At 43.1% G+C, this 18,896-nt stretch overlaps 1 protein-coding gene across 3 annotated transcripts in view; it reads right to left on the reverse strand.

The window, feature by feature from the left end:
- Window positions 1–18,896, reverse strand: part of brf1b (BRF1 RNA polymerase III transcription initiation factor subunit b) — a 330,710-nt gene that overhangs the window by 276,671 nt on the left and 35,143 nt on the right. For all 3 annotated transcript variants that reach the window (XR_005946273.1, XM_041214348.1, XM_041214349.1), the window contains exon 2: window positions 5,056–5,136. Coding sequence is in view for 2 of the 3 variants with exons in the window: in XM_041214348.1 (XP_041070282.1) it covers window positions 5,056–5,136 (81 nt within the window). In the remaining variant the exon portion in view is untranslated. The remainder of the gene's footprint in view (window positions 1–5,055; window positions 5,137–18,896) is intronic.

An 18,896-nucleotide genomic window follows, 5' to 3' on the forward strand; every position in this document is an offset into this window, starting at 1 on the left:
CTGCCAGACCTGCTGAGTTTTTCCAGGTAATTCTGTTTTTGTTTTAGTTCAATTTTAAGTCTGTGCTGAAGGCCATTCAGTCCACTGTGCCTGTGCCAGCTTTTTGCTAGAGCTATCCAGTTAATAGCCCCACTCCTCCACCATAAAATCATACAGCACCAAAGGCCAATCAGGCCATCGAGGTGAAGCAGGTAACCACAGCTTGAGGAGCTGCAACTGGCTGCTGCACACTAAACTGCCATTTCTGGTCAACTAACCTCTGTGATAAAGCATAAAAGTTCAGTTGTGGTGCCATCCATACTTAAAAACAGCTGAATAGGTTCACACTTTATGTAAATTCGTTCACAGGATGTAGGTGTCACTAGAAAGGCCAGCATCTTTTGCCCTCAAGGTGGTGGCGGTGAGCCACTTCCTTGACAACCAAGTGGCTCGCTGGGCCATTTCAGAGGGAAGTTAGGAGTTAGTCATATTGCTGTGGATTTGGAGGTCCATATTGGTATTGATGGAATTACCGATTGGATATTAGTGAACCCGGTAGAATTTTGCAATAATCTGGCAGTTAGTCTGATTAATCTGATAACAGCCTCTAATTCCAGGATTATTTATTAATCAATTTGAAATGTGGTGGGATTTGAACTCAAGTCTCCAGATATTAGTTCAGGCCTCTGGATTATGGGCCAGTAACAACCATTACACTATCATAGCTCAACTCGGAGGATGGCAACCTGAATGCAGTATGACAAGTGTGGAATAATATGACAGAAAGAGTCTGCACATCCTCAGAGAGGAGGAAGAAGGAAGGGACATTAAATTAGGGATTGGAAGCTGCTATATATGGACAGAAAGCCAACAGAAGAAATTTCTCCCTCCAAACTCACTTCTGGGAATAGTCATTTGCAGCAATTACAAAGAAATTCTATGCAACATGTGCATTTTGAGATTACTTCAGGGAATTTTAAGTATATATTATATTTACACCATGGGATTCAAGATGAGTCATTTTATTCCCTTGAGCATTCTTTTCTTACCAGATGGCACTGCTTCTCACAGGCATTACCGAATGGCGGACGAAAGAGCATAATTACCCAGATTTATGAAGCGAGTTCTGCAAATGTTAACCTCTTTTCAGATGCTGATGGACTTGGCTATCTACAGACTGTATTTTCTATTTTTAAAATGGAGATCAGACGTCAAACACAAGAACATAAGAAATAGGAGGAGTTGACCATGTGGCCCATCAAGCCTGCTCCATCATTCAATATGATCATGGCTAATCTTGGGCTTCAACTCCACTTTCCCACCAACCCCCCCATATCCCTAATACCCCGAGAGCAAAAATCAGCCTTAAACGTATTCAACAATGGAGCATCCACAATCCTTGGGGTAGACAATTGCACAACATGTGAGTGAAATAATTTCTCCTCATCTCTGTCCTAAATGATCGGCCCCTTTTTGATCAAGGGACTATATGACGGTTCCATGCCAAGATACGAGCACATGCTGATGATGCCACTGGAGAGGGTAGCTGAACATTCCACATGGCTGTGGTTACATCACCAGAGCGGAGACTCATCACTGTTCCCGTTCCTTAAATTCTTTCACAAAAGTCTTTGCTGCTTCCCTCCCTTTATCCAGCCCATCTGGCCAAGCTTCTTCTAATGCACTCCAATGTCCCAGCCCTGAACTTTTATCTTTTGCTCTCCCGTTTTCCTCATATCTTTTCCACGCTTATTGAGACACACCACCTGCTTCCTCCACTCCTTTTACATTAAACTGCTGAGCAACCAACTTGCCTTCCTGGCTCCGTCTCAGGTATTGTACCATCTCTCCTAAAAGCTGCCATCATCCTCCCTTTCCCTAAGATACCAACCACTGACCCTTCTTTCCCCATCAACTACTGCACCATCTTCAACCTCCCTTTCCTCTCTAAAGTCCTCAAACGTGTTGCTGCCTCCGAAATCCGTCCCCACCTTCCCTAAAACTCAGGTCTGAATCCCTCCAATCACACGATTGAAAGAATTGTTATCAAAGTCACAAAAGGCATCCTAAGGGACTGTAACAAAGTTAAACTATCCCTCGGATAAAAGCAAAACACTGCGGATTCTGAAATAAAAACAGAAAATGCAGGAAAAACTCAGCCGATCTGGCAGCATCTGTGGAGAGAGAAACAGAGCTAATGTTTCGAGTCCGTGTGGCTCTTCTTCAGCTCTGAAGAGTCATACAGACTTGAAACAGTGACTCTCTCCTCGTCCTTCTTGACTTGACTACAGCCTTTGACATGGTTGACCACATCATCTTCCTTTAACGCTCTCCACTGTTGTCCAGCTTGGGGGGACTGTTCTCACCGGATTCCATTCTTATCTATCTAATCATAGCCAGTGCATCTTTTCTTCCTGAAGCAGCACCGGAACATCTGGCGTCCAAGGACCTATCCTTGGCCCCCTCGCATTCTTCATCTATATGCTGTCTCTCAGCAAGATCATTTGAAATTAGTGTCAGTTTCCACATGTGCACTGACAACATCCAGCTCATCATCAATGTTCCCTTTAAGCTGAGATATAGTGAAGCAGCATGAAACTCCCCATGCAAAGCAGACACTAGTTGGCCCCTTTGAATTAATGCACATGCACAGATGTGCGAATTATTTTAAAAGGCCACTGTCACCACCTCTCTTGAACCTCCACTGTTCCCAGTTTGTCAAACTGCTTGCTTGGCTGACATTCAATACCATATGAGCAGAAATTTTCTCCACAGACTGGCCATAGACCCACCCTCTCCTTTCCCAACTGTCTGAGTCTAAACTAGACTGTTCATTATTTTGTTGTCATATCTGACCTGAGATGAGCTTCCAGCCACATATTCACACCATCACTAACAGTGCCTATTTCCACCTCTGTTACATATAACCCTCATTAACCCTAATTATTTCTAGACTTGACTATTCCAATATAAATCTGGCCGGCATCACACATTCTTGAGTTCACATGTTCTTGAGTAAACTTGAGGTCACCCAAAAGTCTGCTGCCAATGCCATAACTCACACTAAATTACATTCACTCATCACCCCTGTGCTCACTGACCTACTTTGGCTGTTGATTAAGCAATGTCATGATTTTAAAATTCTCATTAGTTTTCAAATCCTTCCATGGCCTCGGTCTCCACAACGTCCATCTCTCCTTCAGCCCTACACTCCTAGGATATCTGTGTTCCCCTAATTCCAGCCTCTTGGGCATCCCTGATTTTAATCACTCCACCAATGGTGGCCACGCCTTCAGCTGCCTCAGCCCCAAGCTCTAGAATTTCTTCCTTAAACCTCTCTGCCTCTCCTTCCCCCTTAAAGACGATGCTTAAAACCTACCTCTGACCAAGTTCGTGGTTGGGTCCTAATATCACTTCGTGTGGCTCAGTGTCAAAATCTGTTTGCTAACACTTGGAATGTTTGTCCTGTTAAAAGCTCTATATAATTACAAACTGTTGTTCAGCATGCTTGTATGGGCTTTGCCATTAGTGTGCCAGCCCTGGATCAGTTGGTAGCACTCTCTCCTGTGTTTCATGGGTTCTAGTTCCACCCCAAACATTTCAGTCCAAAATCAAGGCTGAGACTCCAGTGCTGGACTGAGGATGGGTGCTGCGCTATCGAAGGGGCAGCATTGAGGGGGCTGTGCACTGTTGAATTCTATGACTTTTGGATGAGATGGAAAAGATCCCACTGCACCATTTCCAAGATAAGTGGGGGAAGTTGTCTCCTGTGCCTTGGCTAACATTTGTTCCTTATCACTAAAGCAGAATATCTTGTTCTAATTACATTGCTGTTTATGGAGCCTTGCTATGTACAAACTGGTTACTGCGCCTCAGGTATTACAGCAGTGAATACACTTCAGATGTACTTCAATTGGGTGTAAAGCATGATAAGGTGCTTATACAAATTCATCTTCCTTTCATGGGCTTCCTTGTCCATTTTGTCTTGTGGTTTTGTTGTCTAGTAACAGAAAGGGAATGTCCTCAAGAGGCAGGAAAACACTTCATTCATAAAACATTTGTAGGAGCCTCATTAACCCTGCAGGTCCTAATTTCAGCCCTATAGCTCACTCCTCTCCTACTGGCAAGCCCTGAGGCCACCAGCAAATAACACCCATGAAAGCATGATTACAAATCATGCTCAGAACATTGCCCCTTTGTTCCATTGAGGTAACAAATGATTTTTGGAATGGAGGAGGCTGTTCCGTCATTCAATTAGACCATGGCTGATCTTAACACCTCAACTCCATTTACCCACTTAACTCCATTTCTTTGATAAGACAATAACAAAAAATCTATTGATCATGGTCTTGATAATATCAACTGACCTCTCCAGCATCCACAGCCTTCTGGGGAGAAAGAATTTAAGATTTCTACTATCCTTGGAGTGAAAAATTTGATGGACACCACCAGAAGGACGTTAATAAATGTACACACAGTAGATTATTTGAAAACAATTTGAAAAAGCAGTCATCAATTTAGAACATAATATGAAATTGTTAATTCAGATATATGCTACTGCACAAAAAAATAATCCAAATCACTTCCAATAAGATTAGAACATCTACAACATTTACAATTTTAAATCTGTCTTCTAATCCTGTGCATAACAGAAATACATCGCCCTTCACTGTAAACATTTGAAAGTAATCCTGAGAACCCGAAGTGCAAATCCACTAGCCCAACAATCAAAAACGTCCTAAAGAAAATCAAAATTGAAGCAAAATACTGCAGACGCTGGGAATCTGAACTAAAAACAGGAAGCGCTGGAAAGACTCAACAGGTCTGGCAGCATCTGTGGAGAGAGAAACAAAGTTAACATTTCAAGTCCGTATGACCCTTCTTCAGAAGACCCTATGACTCCTTGCTCTGAAGAAGGGTCACATGGACTTGAAACATGAACTTTGTCTCTCTCTTTCCACAGATGCTGCCAGACCTGCTGAATCTTTCCAGCATCCGCAGTATTTTGCTTTGAAGACAGAGACATGTACAGGCTGCCACCAATTAATCTAATGGTCATTGTTGCTGCAGATTTACCATTCTGTAGTGTCTGTGCGCGCGACTCCTTCCCAAGGTTAGTGTGGAACCCTGTTCCCAGTGATGGAGCTTTACCGGGACCTGAAATATAAAAATTCAGAATGGAAGTGAATCAGCGAAATATACTGAAGTATGATTTTTAAGCACGCAAATCGACATAATACTAAACTTCAACCACCACATTAACCAATGGCAGACTGTATAAACAGAATGGGGTGGGGTGGTGGAGAGAGAAGGGGAAGGGAGTGAGAGCAAGAGCATGGTAGAGAGAGAGAACCGAAGTTGAAGTAGGCCATTTGGTTCTTTAAGCCTGCTCTGCAAATCAATATGGTCTTGGCTGATTTTCTACCTCAACTTCACCTACCCTCACTATCCCCATATCCCCTGATTCCTCTCGTACCCAAAAAATGTCAATCTCTGTCTTGAACACATTCAAAGGCTACTTGAGAGCTGTGGATGTGCAGAGGATTCCAACCCCAAGTGAAGAAATTTCTCCTCATTTCAGTCCTAAAAGGACAACCCCTAATTCTGAGACTGTACACCATGTCCTAGATTATCCGGCCAGGGAGAAACAACCTCCCAGCATCTACCCTATCAAGCCCTACAAGAATTTCATTTGCTTGAATGAGATCATCTCTTATTCTTCTAAACTCTAGGGAATATAGGCCTAGTTTACTCAATCTCCTTATTCCAGGAATCAATCAATCTGGTGAACCTACATTGCACTCCCTCTTCTCTCAGTAAAGAGATCAAACCCGTACATAATACTCCAGATGTGGTCTCAATAAGACCATTATACAATTGCAACAAGACTTCTTATACTCTAACCCCTTTGTAATAAAGGCTAACTTACCACTATTTGCCTACCCAATTGCTTGCTGTACCTATATGTTAACATTGTGATTCATGTACAAGCAGACCCAGGTCCCTTTGAATACCAACATTTTTCCACTGAAGTGGATAACTTCACTATCTCTTACATTCTTGCTGAATCACAGCCTGTCTAAATCCTTTTGCAGCCTCCTCGTGTTATCCTCATGGCTACTTTCCCACCTAACTTCATATCAAGAAGAGGAAAGGTCATAGTCAACTCCGTTTCTCTCTCCACAGATGCTGCCAGACCTGCTGAGCATTTTGTGTTTTTATTTCATAATTCCACCATCTGCATTAGTGCATTTTCCTTTATCCCAGATACAGACACAAAGATTCTCCCACGACAGCTATGGAGCTGAATTTAGCGACACCTTCCAGACTCTCAACAAAATGAGCATTGTACAAAAGCAGTTTGTCAAGACATCATTAGTGATAACGTGAGTAGGTAAACGGCGGCGGGGGGGGTTGGTGGGTGGAGCATTTTAGACCTCGGTCTCAGCTACAAACTCTTTCTCCCATTCCAACTGTTGTGTGCAGAAAGTCACTCTGCCAACTTAGCATCTTTTGGGTGTGACATTAAACCTCCTGCCGTTGCTTTCTCTCTCAGATGAGCACAAAAGATCCCAAGCCACCATTGTGAGTAAGACTAAAGGGTTCTCCCAGTATCCAGTCTAACACTTATCCCCCGATCAACACCAAAAAATATTTGGTAATTATCTAATAACTGTTTGTGGAATCTTGATGTGTAAAAATTAGCTGCCATATTTCCTACATTAAAATAGTGACTACACTTGGCTGTAAAGTGCTTTGGGATGACTTGAGGCAGTGAAAGACACTACAGAAATGCAAGCTATTTCCTTCTATTTCTAAGACCTTGAACTACACATGGATTGCAATGTGTTAATTACTCTTAAATTCAATTTCTCTCCTTCAATTCTCTTCTTTACCTCTCCACAACAATTAGAGGAAGTAGCAGCAGGCTTCAAACCCCACTGGATGTTCCCAGAGCAAAAATACATCAAGGCCTGCGCACATACTAAAATATGAAGGAGAACCCTGCATTCCAATCTGTTAACACGTAGCATAGAATAGCCCACAGACTGGCAATGCAATCCTGCAGATCATGATTTCTGGGAAGTCAACAACTTGGTGCTGCATCATCTCTCATTAGGGGATGACGGCAAAGAAATGTTTCATTCCAACATTATTAGAGACAGAACATAAGAGCTTTAACCCTGATCAATTACTAACTGAACCCAAGCAGCCGTTCACATTAAGACTGAGGCTCAATGATTACAGTAACAAGAGAAGCATGCATTTAACAAGCACTCAGTAGCAACAAATGTGCAGAATCATTCAATACCTCTTGTTCTTCTCCTTATCCCCAGTATAGTTCCATAGGTACCACCACCTCCCCAAACCAACAATTAATTGTATTTACATAGTGTTTGTAAAGCAGTAAAACATCCCACGACGATTCACAAACAATTTGACACCAAGCTTCATAACAAGACATGAGCGCAGGAGGTGCTGAGCCCAAATCCTGTCTAGTCAGCCTCAAAATGGCAGCCTTGGTGTCTTAAGATAATATGTTGATATCTCACTGCAAAGAATTGAGTCCATAATCCAGGCTGACATGCACATTGTAGTACTGAGGAAGCAATGCAGAGTCAGAAGTGACACCATTCTGATTGGATGTTACTTGCCTGCCTTCTTCAATGAATATAAAAGACCCCACAGCAATATTCTAAGAGCAAGGGAGCTCTCCCTGATATCCTACCCAATATTCAGCAAACATCACAAACAGATTACCTGGTTGTTACCTCATGTCGAAAATTACTGTGCACAAATTGGCTGTCATGTTTCCCTATCTTACAAGAAAGATTTAATATGAGTACTTGGGGGAAAAAAAGTTGTTTCCAAAGGCTGGAGGGTTGGAAAGCAGAGGGTGGGGGTTTAAGTTAAGGGGCTGTTAGTGGTTAAGATTAGGAATGGGCTCTATGGCGAAAACAGATTCAACATTAACATTCAACAGTGAAGTGGATAATTACTAGAAAGAGTCAAAAAATACTAAGAGATGGGGAAAGAGCAAGAGAATGGAAATAAATGGATTGTTCTTCAAAAGAGCCTTGCAAAGTCATTGGACTGAATGACTTCATTCTGTGCAGTACTACTCGAAATACACACAGTTTCAAATATGGATTCTTCTACAGTGATCAGTTGAGGGAGACTCTGACTCCACCCTCCCTCGCCCAAAAGATCCAACACATTGTCTAGACTGCATGGTTCAATGGCACACAGAGCAGTGTAACTGCTCACCAAGCTACCAGTGACCTTGTGTTAATACAAATGTCACAGGCTTATGGTAACACCAAGTGTGGTCAACCATTTAATCTGCAGGCACTGATTTGGCCGAATGAAGAAAAGAGCCAAGGATTTATTGCCTAAATTTGATCCAAACCAAATCTAAACGGGCAGATCAGTGAAAGATAAAAATTCAATCCAATGCAGTTAAATACTGCACGTCAGAAGAAAAAAGGTATATCAGATGCTCCATAAAGGGTGATGTGGCTGAAATTACTGTGTCTCGGAGTTTTATGGATGATCCCAAACTCAATGTGTAAAACAGGAAGGCTAAAGGACATTAAAGACAGTACATAAATGCAAGTTATCATAATGTAGTAAAATGTTCCAAGGTACCACAACATGACAGCATACAGAGGAAGTCATGCTTAAATCATACATTTCTCTGGTCACACCACAGCTCATGTCTCGATCTTGCTACTCAGACAATAAGGGAGACATTGTGAGGATAAGCCACAAAACTAACCCCTAACATTAGAAGTAGTGACTTATGAGAACAGATAGAAGCAGCTTGGGTTTCTCATGTCAGGAAATGACAGGCAGCAATCTCTGCAAGTGTAAGATACCAAACAGCATCTGAAATATTAACCCAGAACACGGCCTTAAACTAATGTGTTCTAACAGAGCAAGGGTTTAAACTAGCAAATGCCAAGTGAGGAAACAACGTCAGGATACAGTTGAGGCAAAACGATCAATACATGAAATGGATTCCTGACAGGGCAGTGGATTCAAAATAGAGAATAATTTTTAAAAGCTTTGGATGGTGGGATTCAATGGTCTTTCTCAATGGATGAGTTAGGATGAGGTGAATGGTCTCCGTTATCTGTGAATCACTGATTCAAACACAGTTATTTCTGCAGTTGTGATGAATTGTGGTGTACAAGGACCAAGATGGACTGCAGCAACTCACCAAGACTTCTTTGACAACACCTTGCAAACCTGTGACCTCCACCACCTAAGAGGAGGACAGCAGGCTTATAGGAACACTACCACCAACAAATTTCCTTCAAGCCACTCATCATCCTGACTTGAAAATGTATCATCCCTTCACTGTCACTGGGACAAAATCCTGGAACTCCCTCCCTAACAGCACTGTGGGTGTACCTACACCACATGGGCTGCAGCGGTTCAATAAGGCAGCTCACCCCCACCACCTTCTCAAGGGCAACTAGGGATGGGCAATAAATGCTGGCCCAGCCAGCAAAGCCCATAACCCATGAACAGTTTTTTAAAAAGCTCTATATTACACAACTTTGAATACTGATGTAGAAAAACACATTATGGAATTACTGGGGTTGTTTTGGCTGACTCAGCAAGAGACAGCATTCTCTTCAGACATGGCAGGTTACTACAAGTAAACACACAGGAAACAAGCTAGCCAGGAAGCTTGCCATCTCTATCTGTTGTATGTGCAAAATAATCCTTTGGCATTTTCAATGCGACGTCTGTAAATATTTTTCTGTGAAATAGCAGAGCAAGGTAAGAGAAAAATGGGCAAGCAGAAACCGGGTTTTGGAAATACATAGTAATATTTGAACAAGATTAACAGGATCAATTCATTTACACCCAAATTCATTCAACAATCCCAAAGTAAAACCACTCTATAAAATTTAGTTTTAATCAGTTGGCATCATGCTCTGGGAATACAATTCCTTTTTAGGGATTTACTGGCAGCATACAATTAGAGGTCAACACAAGGACATCATTTGGGGTCAACACCAGAGCATTTTCTTCAGGCATTCAGGCAGCTTTGAGGTTGTAGCTATCTCACTGTCAGAGGGCCCCACCCACTCCCCTACCAGGTGGCAGGGTGGGGTGGGGGATTAGCCTGAAGACAGTAACAACTGGGGATGAAAGAGTTGGGATAAAACAAAAAGGTTATAGGTTTGCTGGAGCGCACCTACAGTGGGATATTTGCTTACATTTTCTCTCTCTAGCCCAAGGCAATGGGGTCAACTCTACCATAAATGGGTTCTTGATTGGTAAGGGGAGAAGGCAGGAGAATGGGGTTGAGAAACCTATCAGCCATGATTGAATGGCGGAGCAGAGTGGATGGGCTGAATGGCCTAATTTCTGCTCCTATGTCTTATGATCTTATTTCCTGTTACCAACTTTACTTCCTTCCAATCTGAGCTACCCCCTCAGGCTCCCATCTTCCTGACAAGCCAGTTTAAACCCGCCCCAAAAGCATAAGCAAATCTCCCTGCAAGGATTAGCACCGTGCCTGATAAGGTGTAACCCATCCGTCTTGTACAGGTCCCACCTACCCCAGAACCAGTCCCAATGCCGCATAAATCTGATGCCCTCCCTCCTACACCAATTCTCCAGCCACCTGTTCAATCGCTCAATCCTCTTATTCCCGTGCTCAATAGCATGTGGCACTGGGAGTAATCCTGAGATTACTGCTTCTGAGGTCCTGCTTTTTAATTTCCTTCCTAACTCCCTAAAATCTACTTTCGGGACCTCACCCCTCTTCCTACTTATGTCATTGGTACCAATGTGGACCACGACTTCTGGCTGCTCACCCTCCCACCCAGAAGGATGCCCTACAACCGCCCTGTGACATCCTTGACTCTTGAAGCATGGGCTGAAAGGATAAGCCAAGTAGGCATTCATCAAGCTTATGTTAGTAGCTTGCAAAGTCTTAAGAGACTATAACTAGTGAATAAAACGCATGAATAATTTAGACAGATCGCATGGATTTGTCAAGGGTCAGTCACGTTTGTCTGAACTGATTTTTTATTCTCTGAGACTAGCAGTCAATGTAACCATTAGGTGAGGGAGGATGTTGTATATTGACTTTTGTTGACTATATGGACATCTGGAGAGCAATGTGCAAAATGGATATTTGTCTGACAGATAGTAGCTAGTACGATATTCCAACAATTGGCCTTTGAGAAAAGTATAGAATCCTTTACAGAAGAAGGGTTAGAAAATTTCGCAGATTCAACAACTGAGGGGTATTGTCCCCACCTCCTCATCTCTCCTCCTTTTTGCCTTGTCAGCCGGGTCTGCTTTCCTTTTCTGCTTCTTTGAAATGTCTTGGGATATTTTTCAACATTTAAAGGATCTATAAAAATGCAGGTTGTCGGTATAAATCAACAAAAAATGGGCAGCTGTTTATTAGAACATTAAGGGAGTGCAATGGAGGAAAGGATAGAATAATATTGCACTGAGAAATTTCTCTTTGTCCTGGTGGTGGTGGGGGGGGGGTCCAAGATCTGCAGAAATTCAAATCAGGAAACGTACTCCATGCCTTTGTTTATGCTCCGCATGAGCCCACTTTGTCTGAACCTAACAACACGACCTTCTATTCCTTTCTATCAAGTCTCCTCGGGATAGAATTAATAGTCACATGGAAAAATTTGGGTTGATTCGGAAGAGTCAGCATAGATTTGTTAAAGGAAAATGGTACCTAACCAACTTGCTGGAGTTTTTTGAAGAAGTAACAGATGGTTGATGAGGGCAAGGCTGTTTGATGTGGTGTATATAGACATCCAAAAGGTGCTCAATACAGTGCCACACAACAGACTTGAGGAAATTTGTAGGTCATGGAATAAGGGACAGTAGCAACATGGATACAAAATTGGCTGAGGGATAGGAAACAGAGAGTAATGGGTATTTTTCAGGCTGGAAGGAGGTTTGTAGTGGAGTTCCCCAGGGGTCGGTATTGGGACCCTTGCTTTTCCTATATATATTTTTATTTATATATATATATATATATATTATATATATAAATAAATAAATGTTCTAGATCTTGATGGGCAGGGGGCAATTTCAAAGTTTGCGGACGACACAAAACTTGGAAGAATTGTAAACTGTGAGGAAGACAGTGTAGAACTTCAAAAGGACACCAACATATTGGTGGAGTGGGCAGAAAGGCGGCAGATGAAGTTCAATGCAGAGAAGTATGAGATGATACACCTTAGCACAAAGAACATGGAGAGACAGCATAAAATGAAGGAAAAACAGAATGTTGAATAGTCATACGGACTCAAAACATTAACTGTGTTCCTCTCCGTAGATGCTGTCAGACCTGCTGAGTTTTTCCAGGTATTTTTATTTTCGTTTTAGATTTCCAGCATCCGCAGTTTTTTGCTTTTATAAGATAAAGGATACTATTCTAACGGGAGTGCAGAAGCAGAAACCTGGGTGTCTCCCTTATAGATTTTTAACCATAAAGGTCCAGTAACATTACCCAAGGCAAAAACTGCGGCTACTTTAATAAAGTATACTACACGATTTCTCACTCTTCCACTGCTGCAGAAATCTGAAAGAAGTTCAGGCACAGACTGCTTTCTGGAAATGACTGGATGGCTGCTTCAAATTCACAACTTTCCTCAGCACAGAGCTGAGGGGCATCTCCCTCACACAGCCACCTCAACTAAAATCTCCCTTAAATATCATCTTTTTCCCTTTCATCCTTGACTCCATTGTCTTAAGCACCTCCTTGAACTCAACATTTCCAGAATATAAACATATTTAATGTCTTCCTATTGACTCTACTTTTGCATCATATAGAAATGAATAACCATCCCTCATTTCCTAGCAAAACCTTTGTAAGTTATAAAAGTCCCTTAAACTCCCTTTGAAATTTAGCAGCTGAAAAATTAAGTCCTTACCCATCACCTAATGCAAATCTTTAGCCCAACCTATTTTCTTGCAATTCCAACTTCACCATAGCCTCTCATTACAAATGCATGCATCCAGCACCTTTACTTTTCATTTCTCAGCTCCCACAGACAAGCTGTTTTTACTAACCTTTAACAAAAATAGAAAATGCTCAAAAACTCAACAGATAAACAGCATCTGTGGAGTGAGAAACAGAGTTAACATTCGAGCCAGTATGACTCTTCAGAACTTTTACTAACATTTCCCCAGTTTGACTACCCATAGACACACCCCCTTCTTTACAGAATACCACCATTTTCCCAAAAATATTAAAATAATAATATCCATCTTCACGATATCTCCTTTACGAGCTGTAGTGCAGTACTGCTGGCTTTCTGAATGCCTGAGGTGCATTCCTTCAGGAGTCCTGCCTGCCACTTTGAGTAATTTGGATTCCATGTGGTAAAGGTTCCATGGTGCCTAACGAAAGATGCACAGGGGAACTTTTCCCCCTGTGTTCTGACCCCTAACCTTCATTCCTCCCTTAACTAGCGCCCCAGAAACAGATTGACTGTTGTATGTGTCCTGTTGACAGCACATGCTGCTTCACAAATTCACCACTGCTGTTTTAGTAAGCGATGCTTCTCACAGCTGCGATCGAGTGCGGGTGGGGTGCGAGTCCCTAACCTGCTGGAGGGAGAGGGTGAGTTTCTGTAGTCTAGTCAGTTGGTGTGGTTATTCACCTGAGACCATACAGTGCATCCTGGAAAGAGCATGTCATCTCCTCTCCCACTCTGCCATTGCGAGGATTAAAGGCTGAGAAAATCTACTGTGTGAGAGCTCATTTGTGCAGTTTGATGATGTGGACTGTTGAGTAGGAACAGTGAACACACTGTTGCACTATTGCCAGCATTCATTGCTTACCCCACATTGCCCTGGGAAAGTGACAGTAAGCTGCATCCTTGAAACACTGCAATCCATGTTGTTTGTAGTGGGTTTGATACAACTGAGGGGCTCTTCAGAGGGCAGCTATGAGTCAACCACATTGGGCATGGGGTCTGGAGTCACGAAGAGACCCAGATTAGGTAAGGACAGCAGACTGCCTTCCATAAAGGATGTTAGTGAACCAGATGGGTTTTTACAACAATCGTACAGTCATAGTCATAGAGGTCTACAGCACAGAAAAAGGCCCATTGAGTCTGCGCCAGTTAAACAAGTACCTAACTATCCTAATCCCATGTTCCAGCACTTGTGCGCCATGGCATCGCAAGTGCAAAAAATTGCACCAACTACCCTTGTGGGATTTGAACCTGTGTCCCCAAAGCATTAGCCTCCGCCTCGGGGTTACTAGTCCAGTGACATTATCACTATGGTACCATCTCCCCTACAGCTTCAAGGTCATTTTCAGTGAGAGCAGCTATTCATTTCCAAATCATGTATTCCAATTTCTCAGCCTGCCTATGCTGGGTTTTCTGGATGGTGAGACCAGTATCCTTCCCACGATGATCCTGCACCCAGGCTCCTTGGACCTGTGCTCTACACTTCCTCTTGGCGTGGTCGATTGCTGCTCTGCGCTAGTCAGGCATGCTGAATTTTGTCTCTGCTGAGACTCTGGGTCTCTTTCCATAGCTATTTCAACACCATTCACAAAGTACACCTGCTGCTGCTCTTACCCTGACTTGTGTTAAATTCCACTTGCTGCTGGCCTGCCCGTTTACGTACCTCGCCTGTGTTTTCTGCTAGTTTGGCATTAACTGCAAATGTGGCCATTTTGTTTTGGGTTCCTGATGCAAGTTAGAAAATATCAGTAATGTTTCAAAGCCCACACCCAGTCTTTATTCAGGAGAACTAGCCTGTGGTTGGTGGGTGTTTGCCCGTTTTGCACCTTTTTCTTTTTGGGGACTTGCACTAGTTGACCCCTCTCTGCTCTTTTAAGCAGCTTTTGTGGCACAGGGTGACGAGTTTTTATTTGGGATTATTGATTCAGGGGTTTGTGCAGGCTTGAAATAGATTGTCTCTGTTTCTCTCAGAAGAATCATTCATCACAACTGATTTTGAAACAATGAAAGGAGATTCTGACTGATGTGGCCTGTTTCACATTTAATAATCTTGCAAATTAAGATTGATACTGTAGTGAGTCCATCATTGGGTCAGTTTTGGTGTGGAAAGGATGCTTGATAACTGTATGGGGGTGATGAGTGAGCAAGTGTGGCTAACGCTCACTGAGAATCATCGTGTGTGTGTGTGTGGCTGTATCTCTAATTACATCATGCTGACATTCATATGACACCTTACTTTGCATCTTGGGATGTCTCAAAGTACTTCATGTAGTAAGAATTATTTTAAAATACAGTGACTGCTATGTAGGCAAACATGGCAGTCCCTGTGCATACAGAGTTCTCAGAGAGCAATGAGATGACCCTTGTGTTCTGAAACAAAAGCAGAGAATACTGGAAAAACTCAGCAGGTCTAGAGGCATCTGTGGAGAGAAAAACAGAGTTCACGTTTCGAGTCCCTATGACTCCTCTCCACAGCCACATGTTCTGTAAGTCTAGCATCATGGCTACTCTACTGCAAAGTCATTTATCAGCTACAGATTCTCTTGGGACATCCTGAGAGATCGAATAAGGTATTCTCCAGAACGAAGGGAGAGGAGGATAGAGAGGTTGGACCAGGAACAAGAGGAAGGGTCTATGTGGAGTCTGTTGGAAGCAGGGAAATGAGTGACACCCGGGTGAAAGAGTTAACTGTTGTCTGAGAACACTGTTACTGGAGTGAATGGCTGAGGTATAGGAGGGTCAGTGATGTTCATTGTGAGGGGTACACAAGAGTGAGGAAGGGGTGTGGAGCAAAGACTAAGTCACACCGCATCAAGGAGCCAGTGTTCAGTACACAGCAATTGTTGTGTAATGAGGATAGACTCTGCAGAACATGGTCATGAGTTTGCTGTTGATGTTTGTAAATCCTGAAATTAGAGTATTGCAGGCTTGACACCTGCCTCACTGGCAGCACACGGTGGTGTTAACTTACCTCACCATGAGGTAATGTTACTGGATTTACAATGATTCACAAACACCAATTAGCGTGTTGATTTCCTCCGTGTTAATGAATCGATCATGCCAACACTGATGTCATTTTATTTAATACTCTGGCATGAATAAACAAAACAATCTGATTGCGAGAGATCAGTAGTGTGCTCCTAAACTTGCTTTTTCAGTGCAGCCTAGGTTTGGGCAGGTAGACTAATCTTGTAGCTGTCCTGCATTTATTTACCAGGTGACCTTGCAGACACTGTTGTAACCTGGTTGAATAGCAGCTTTGTTATTTAGTATAGACAGCTGCGTGCAGTACACTGATGGTGTTATAAATGCCCAAGTCAGCAGGCCGTAGTTTCGAGTCCCACTCCAGAAACTTGAGCACAAAACCCAGGCTGCCATTCCCAGTGCTGAACTGAGGGAGTGCAAAACTCTCGGAGGCACCATCTATCACATGGAGTGAATTGAAGTGGCTGAAGATTGGTGTTTGTGATGCTGGGGACCTCCAAAGGAGGCAGAGATGGATCATCCAAATGGCACCTTTGGCTGAAGATAAGACATGGGAGCAGAAATTAGGCCATTCGGTCCATCGAGTCTGCTCCGCCAATCATGGCTGATGAGTTTCTCAACCCCATTCTCCCACCTTCTCCCCGTAACCTTTGAACTCCTTACCAATCAAGAACCTATCTTTCTCAGTCTTAAATACACTCAATGACCTGGCCTCCACAGCCTTCTGTGGCAATGAATTCCATAGATTCACCACTCTCTGGCTGAAGAAGTTTCTCCTCATCTCTGTTCTAAAAGGTCTTCCCTTTACTCTGAGGCTGTGCCCTCGGGTCCTAGTCTCTCCTACTAATGAAAACATCTTTCCCATGTCCACTCTATCCAGGCCTTTCAGTATTCTGTAAGTTTCAATTAGATCCCCCCTCATCCTTCTAAACTCCATCGAGTATAGACCCAGAGTCCTCAAACGTTCCTCATATGTTAAGCCTTTCATTCCTGGGATCATTCTCGTGAACCTCCTCTGGACCCTCTCCAGGGCCAGAACATCCTTCCTGAGATACGGGGCCCAAAATTGCTCACAATATTCTAAATGTGGTCTGACCAGAGCCTTATAAAGCCTCAGCAGCACATCCCTGCTTTTGTATTCTAGTCCTCTCGAAATAAATGCCAACATTGCATTTGCCTTCCTAACTACCGACTCAACCTGCAAGTTAACCTTAAGAGAATCCTGGACTCCCAAGTCCCTTTGGACTCGAGATTTCTGAATTCTCTTCCCATTTAGAAAATAGTCTATGCCTATATTCTTCCTACCAAAGTGCATGACCTCACACTTCCCCACGTTGTATTCCATCTGCCACTTCTTTGCCCATTCTCCTAACCTGTCCAAATCCTTCTGCAGCCTCCCCACCTCAATACTACCTGTCCCTCCACCTATCTTTGTACCATCTGCAAACTTAGCCAGGATGCCCTCAGTTCCTTCATCTAGATCATTAATATATAAAGTGAAAAGTTGTGGTCCCTACACTGACCCCTGCGGAACTCCACCAGCCACCATCCTGAGAAGGACCCCCCTATCCTCACTCTCTGCCTCCTGCCAGACAGCCAATCTTCTATCCAGGCTAGTACCTTGCCTCTAACACCATGGGCTCTTATCTTACTGAGCAGCCTCCTGTGCAGCACCTTGTCAAAGTCCAAGTAGATAACATCCATTGGCTCTCCTTTGTCTAACCTACTCGTTACCTCCTCATAGAATTCTAACAGATTTGTCAGGCATGACCTCCCCTTGATGAAACCATGCTGACTTTGCCCTATTTTACCATGCACTTCCAAGTATTCTGAAATCTCATCCTTAATAATGGACTCTAAAATCTTACCAATGACCGAGGTCAGGCTAATCGGCCTGTAACTTCCCGTCTTTTGCCTCAACTCCCCTTCTTAAACAGTGGGATTACATTAGTGATTTTCCAGTCCTCTGGGACCCTCCCTGACTCCAGTGATTCCTGAAAGATCACCACTAACGCCTCCAATATCTCTTCAGCTATCTCCTTCAGAACTCTGGGGTGTAATCCATCTGGCCCAGGTGATTTATCCACCTTCAGACCTTTCAGTTTTCCTAGCACCTTCTCCTTGGTAATGGCCATCATACTCACCTCTGCCCCCCGACTCTCTTGAACTTTGGGGATGTTACTCGTGTCTTCCACTGTGAAGACTGATGCAAAGTACCTATTCAGTTCCTCCGCCATTTCTTTGTTCCCCACTACTACTTCTCCAGCGTCATTTTCCAGTGCCCAATGTCCACTTTTGCTTCTCTCTTACCCTTTATATTTCTAAAAAAAACTCTTGCCATCTTCTTTTATATTACTGGCTAGTTTACCCTCATATTTAATCTTCTCCCTCCTTATTTCTTTTTTAGTTGTCCTCTGTTGGTCTTTGTAGGCTTCCCAATCCCCTGGTTTCCCACTGCTCTTCGCCGCATTGTATGCTTTCTCTTTAGCTTTTATGCTGTCCCTGACTTCCCTTGTCAGCCATGGTTGCCTCGTCCTCCCTTTAGTATGCTTCTTCTTCCTAGGGATGAATTTTTGCTGCCTCTCCCAAATTACTCCCAGAAACTCCTGCCATTGCTGTTCCACTGTCTTTCCTGCTAGGCTCATCTCCCAGTCAACTCTGGCCAGCTCCTCCCTCATGCCTCTGTAGTTGTCTTTATTCAACTGTAATACCGTTACATCTGATTCCAGCTTTTTCCTCTCAAATTGCAGGGTAAATTCTATCATATTATGGTCACTTCCTCCTAAGGGTTCCTTCACCTTAAGCTCCCTTATCAAATCTGCCTCATTACACATCACTAAATCTAGAATTGCCTGTTCCCTAGTGGGCTCCACCACAAGCTGTTCCAAAAAGCCATCTCATAGACATTCTACAAATTCCTTTTCTTGGGATCCACTACCAACCTGATTT

The sequence above is a fragment of the Carcharodon carcharias genome, chromosome 20 (assembly GCF_017639515.1).
Source record: "Carcharodon carcharias isolate sCarCar2 chromosome 20, sCarCar2.pri, whole genome shotgun sequence".
Lineage (NCBI taxonomy): Eukaryota > Metazoa > Chordata > Chondrichthyes > Lamniformes > Lamnidae > Carcharodon > Carcharodon carcharias.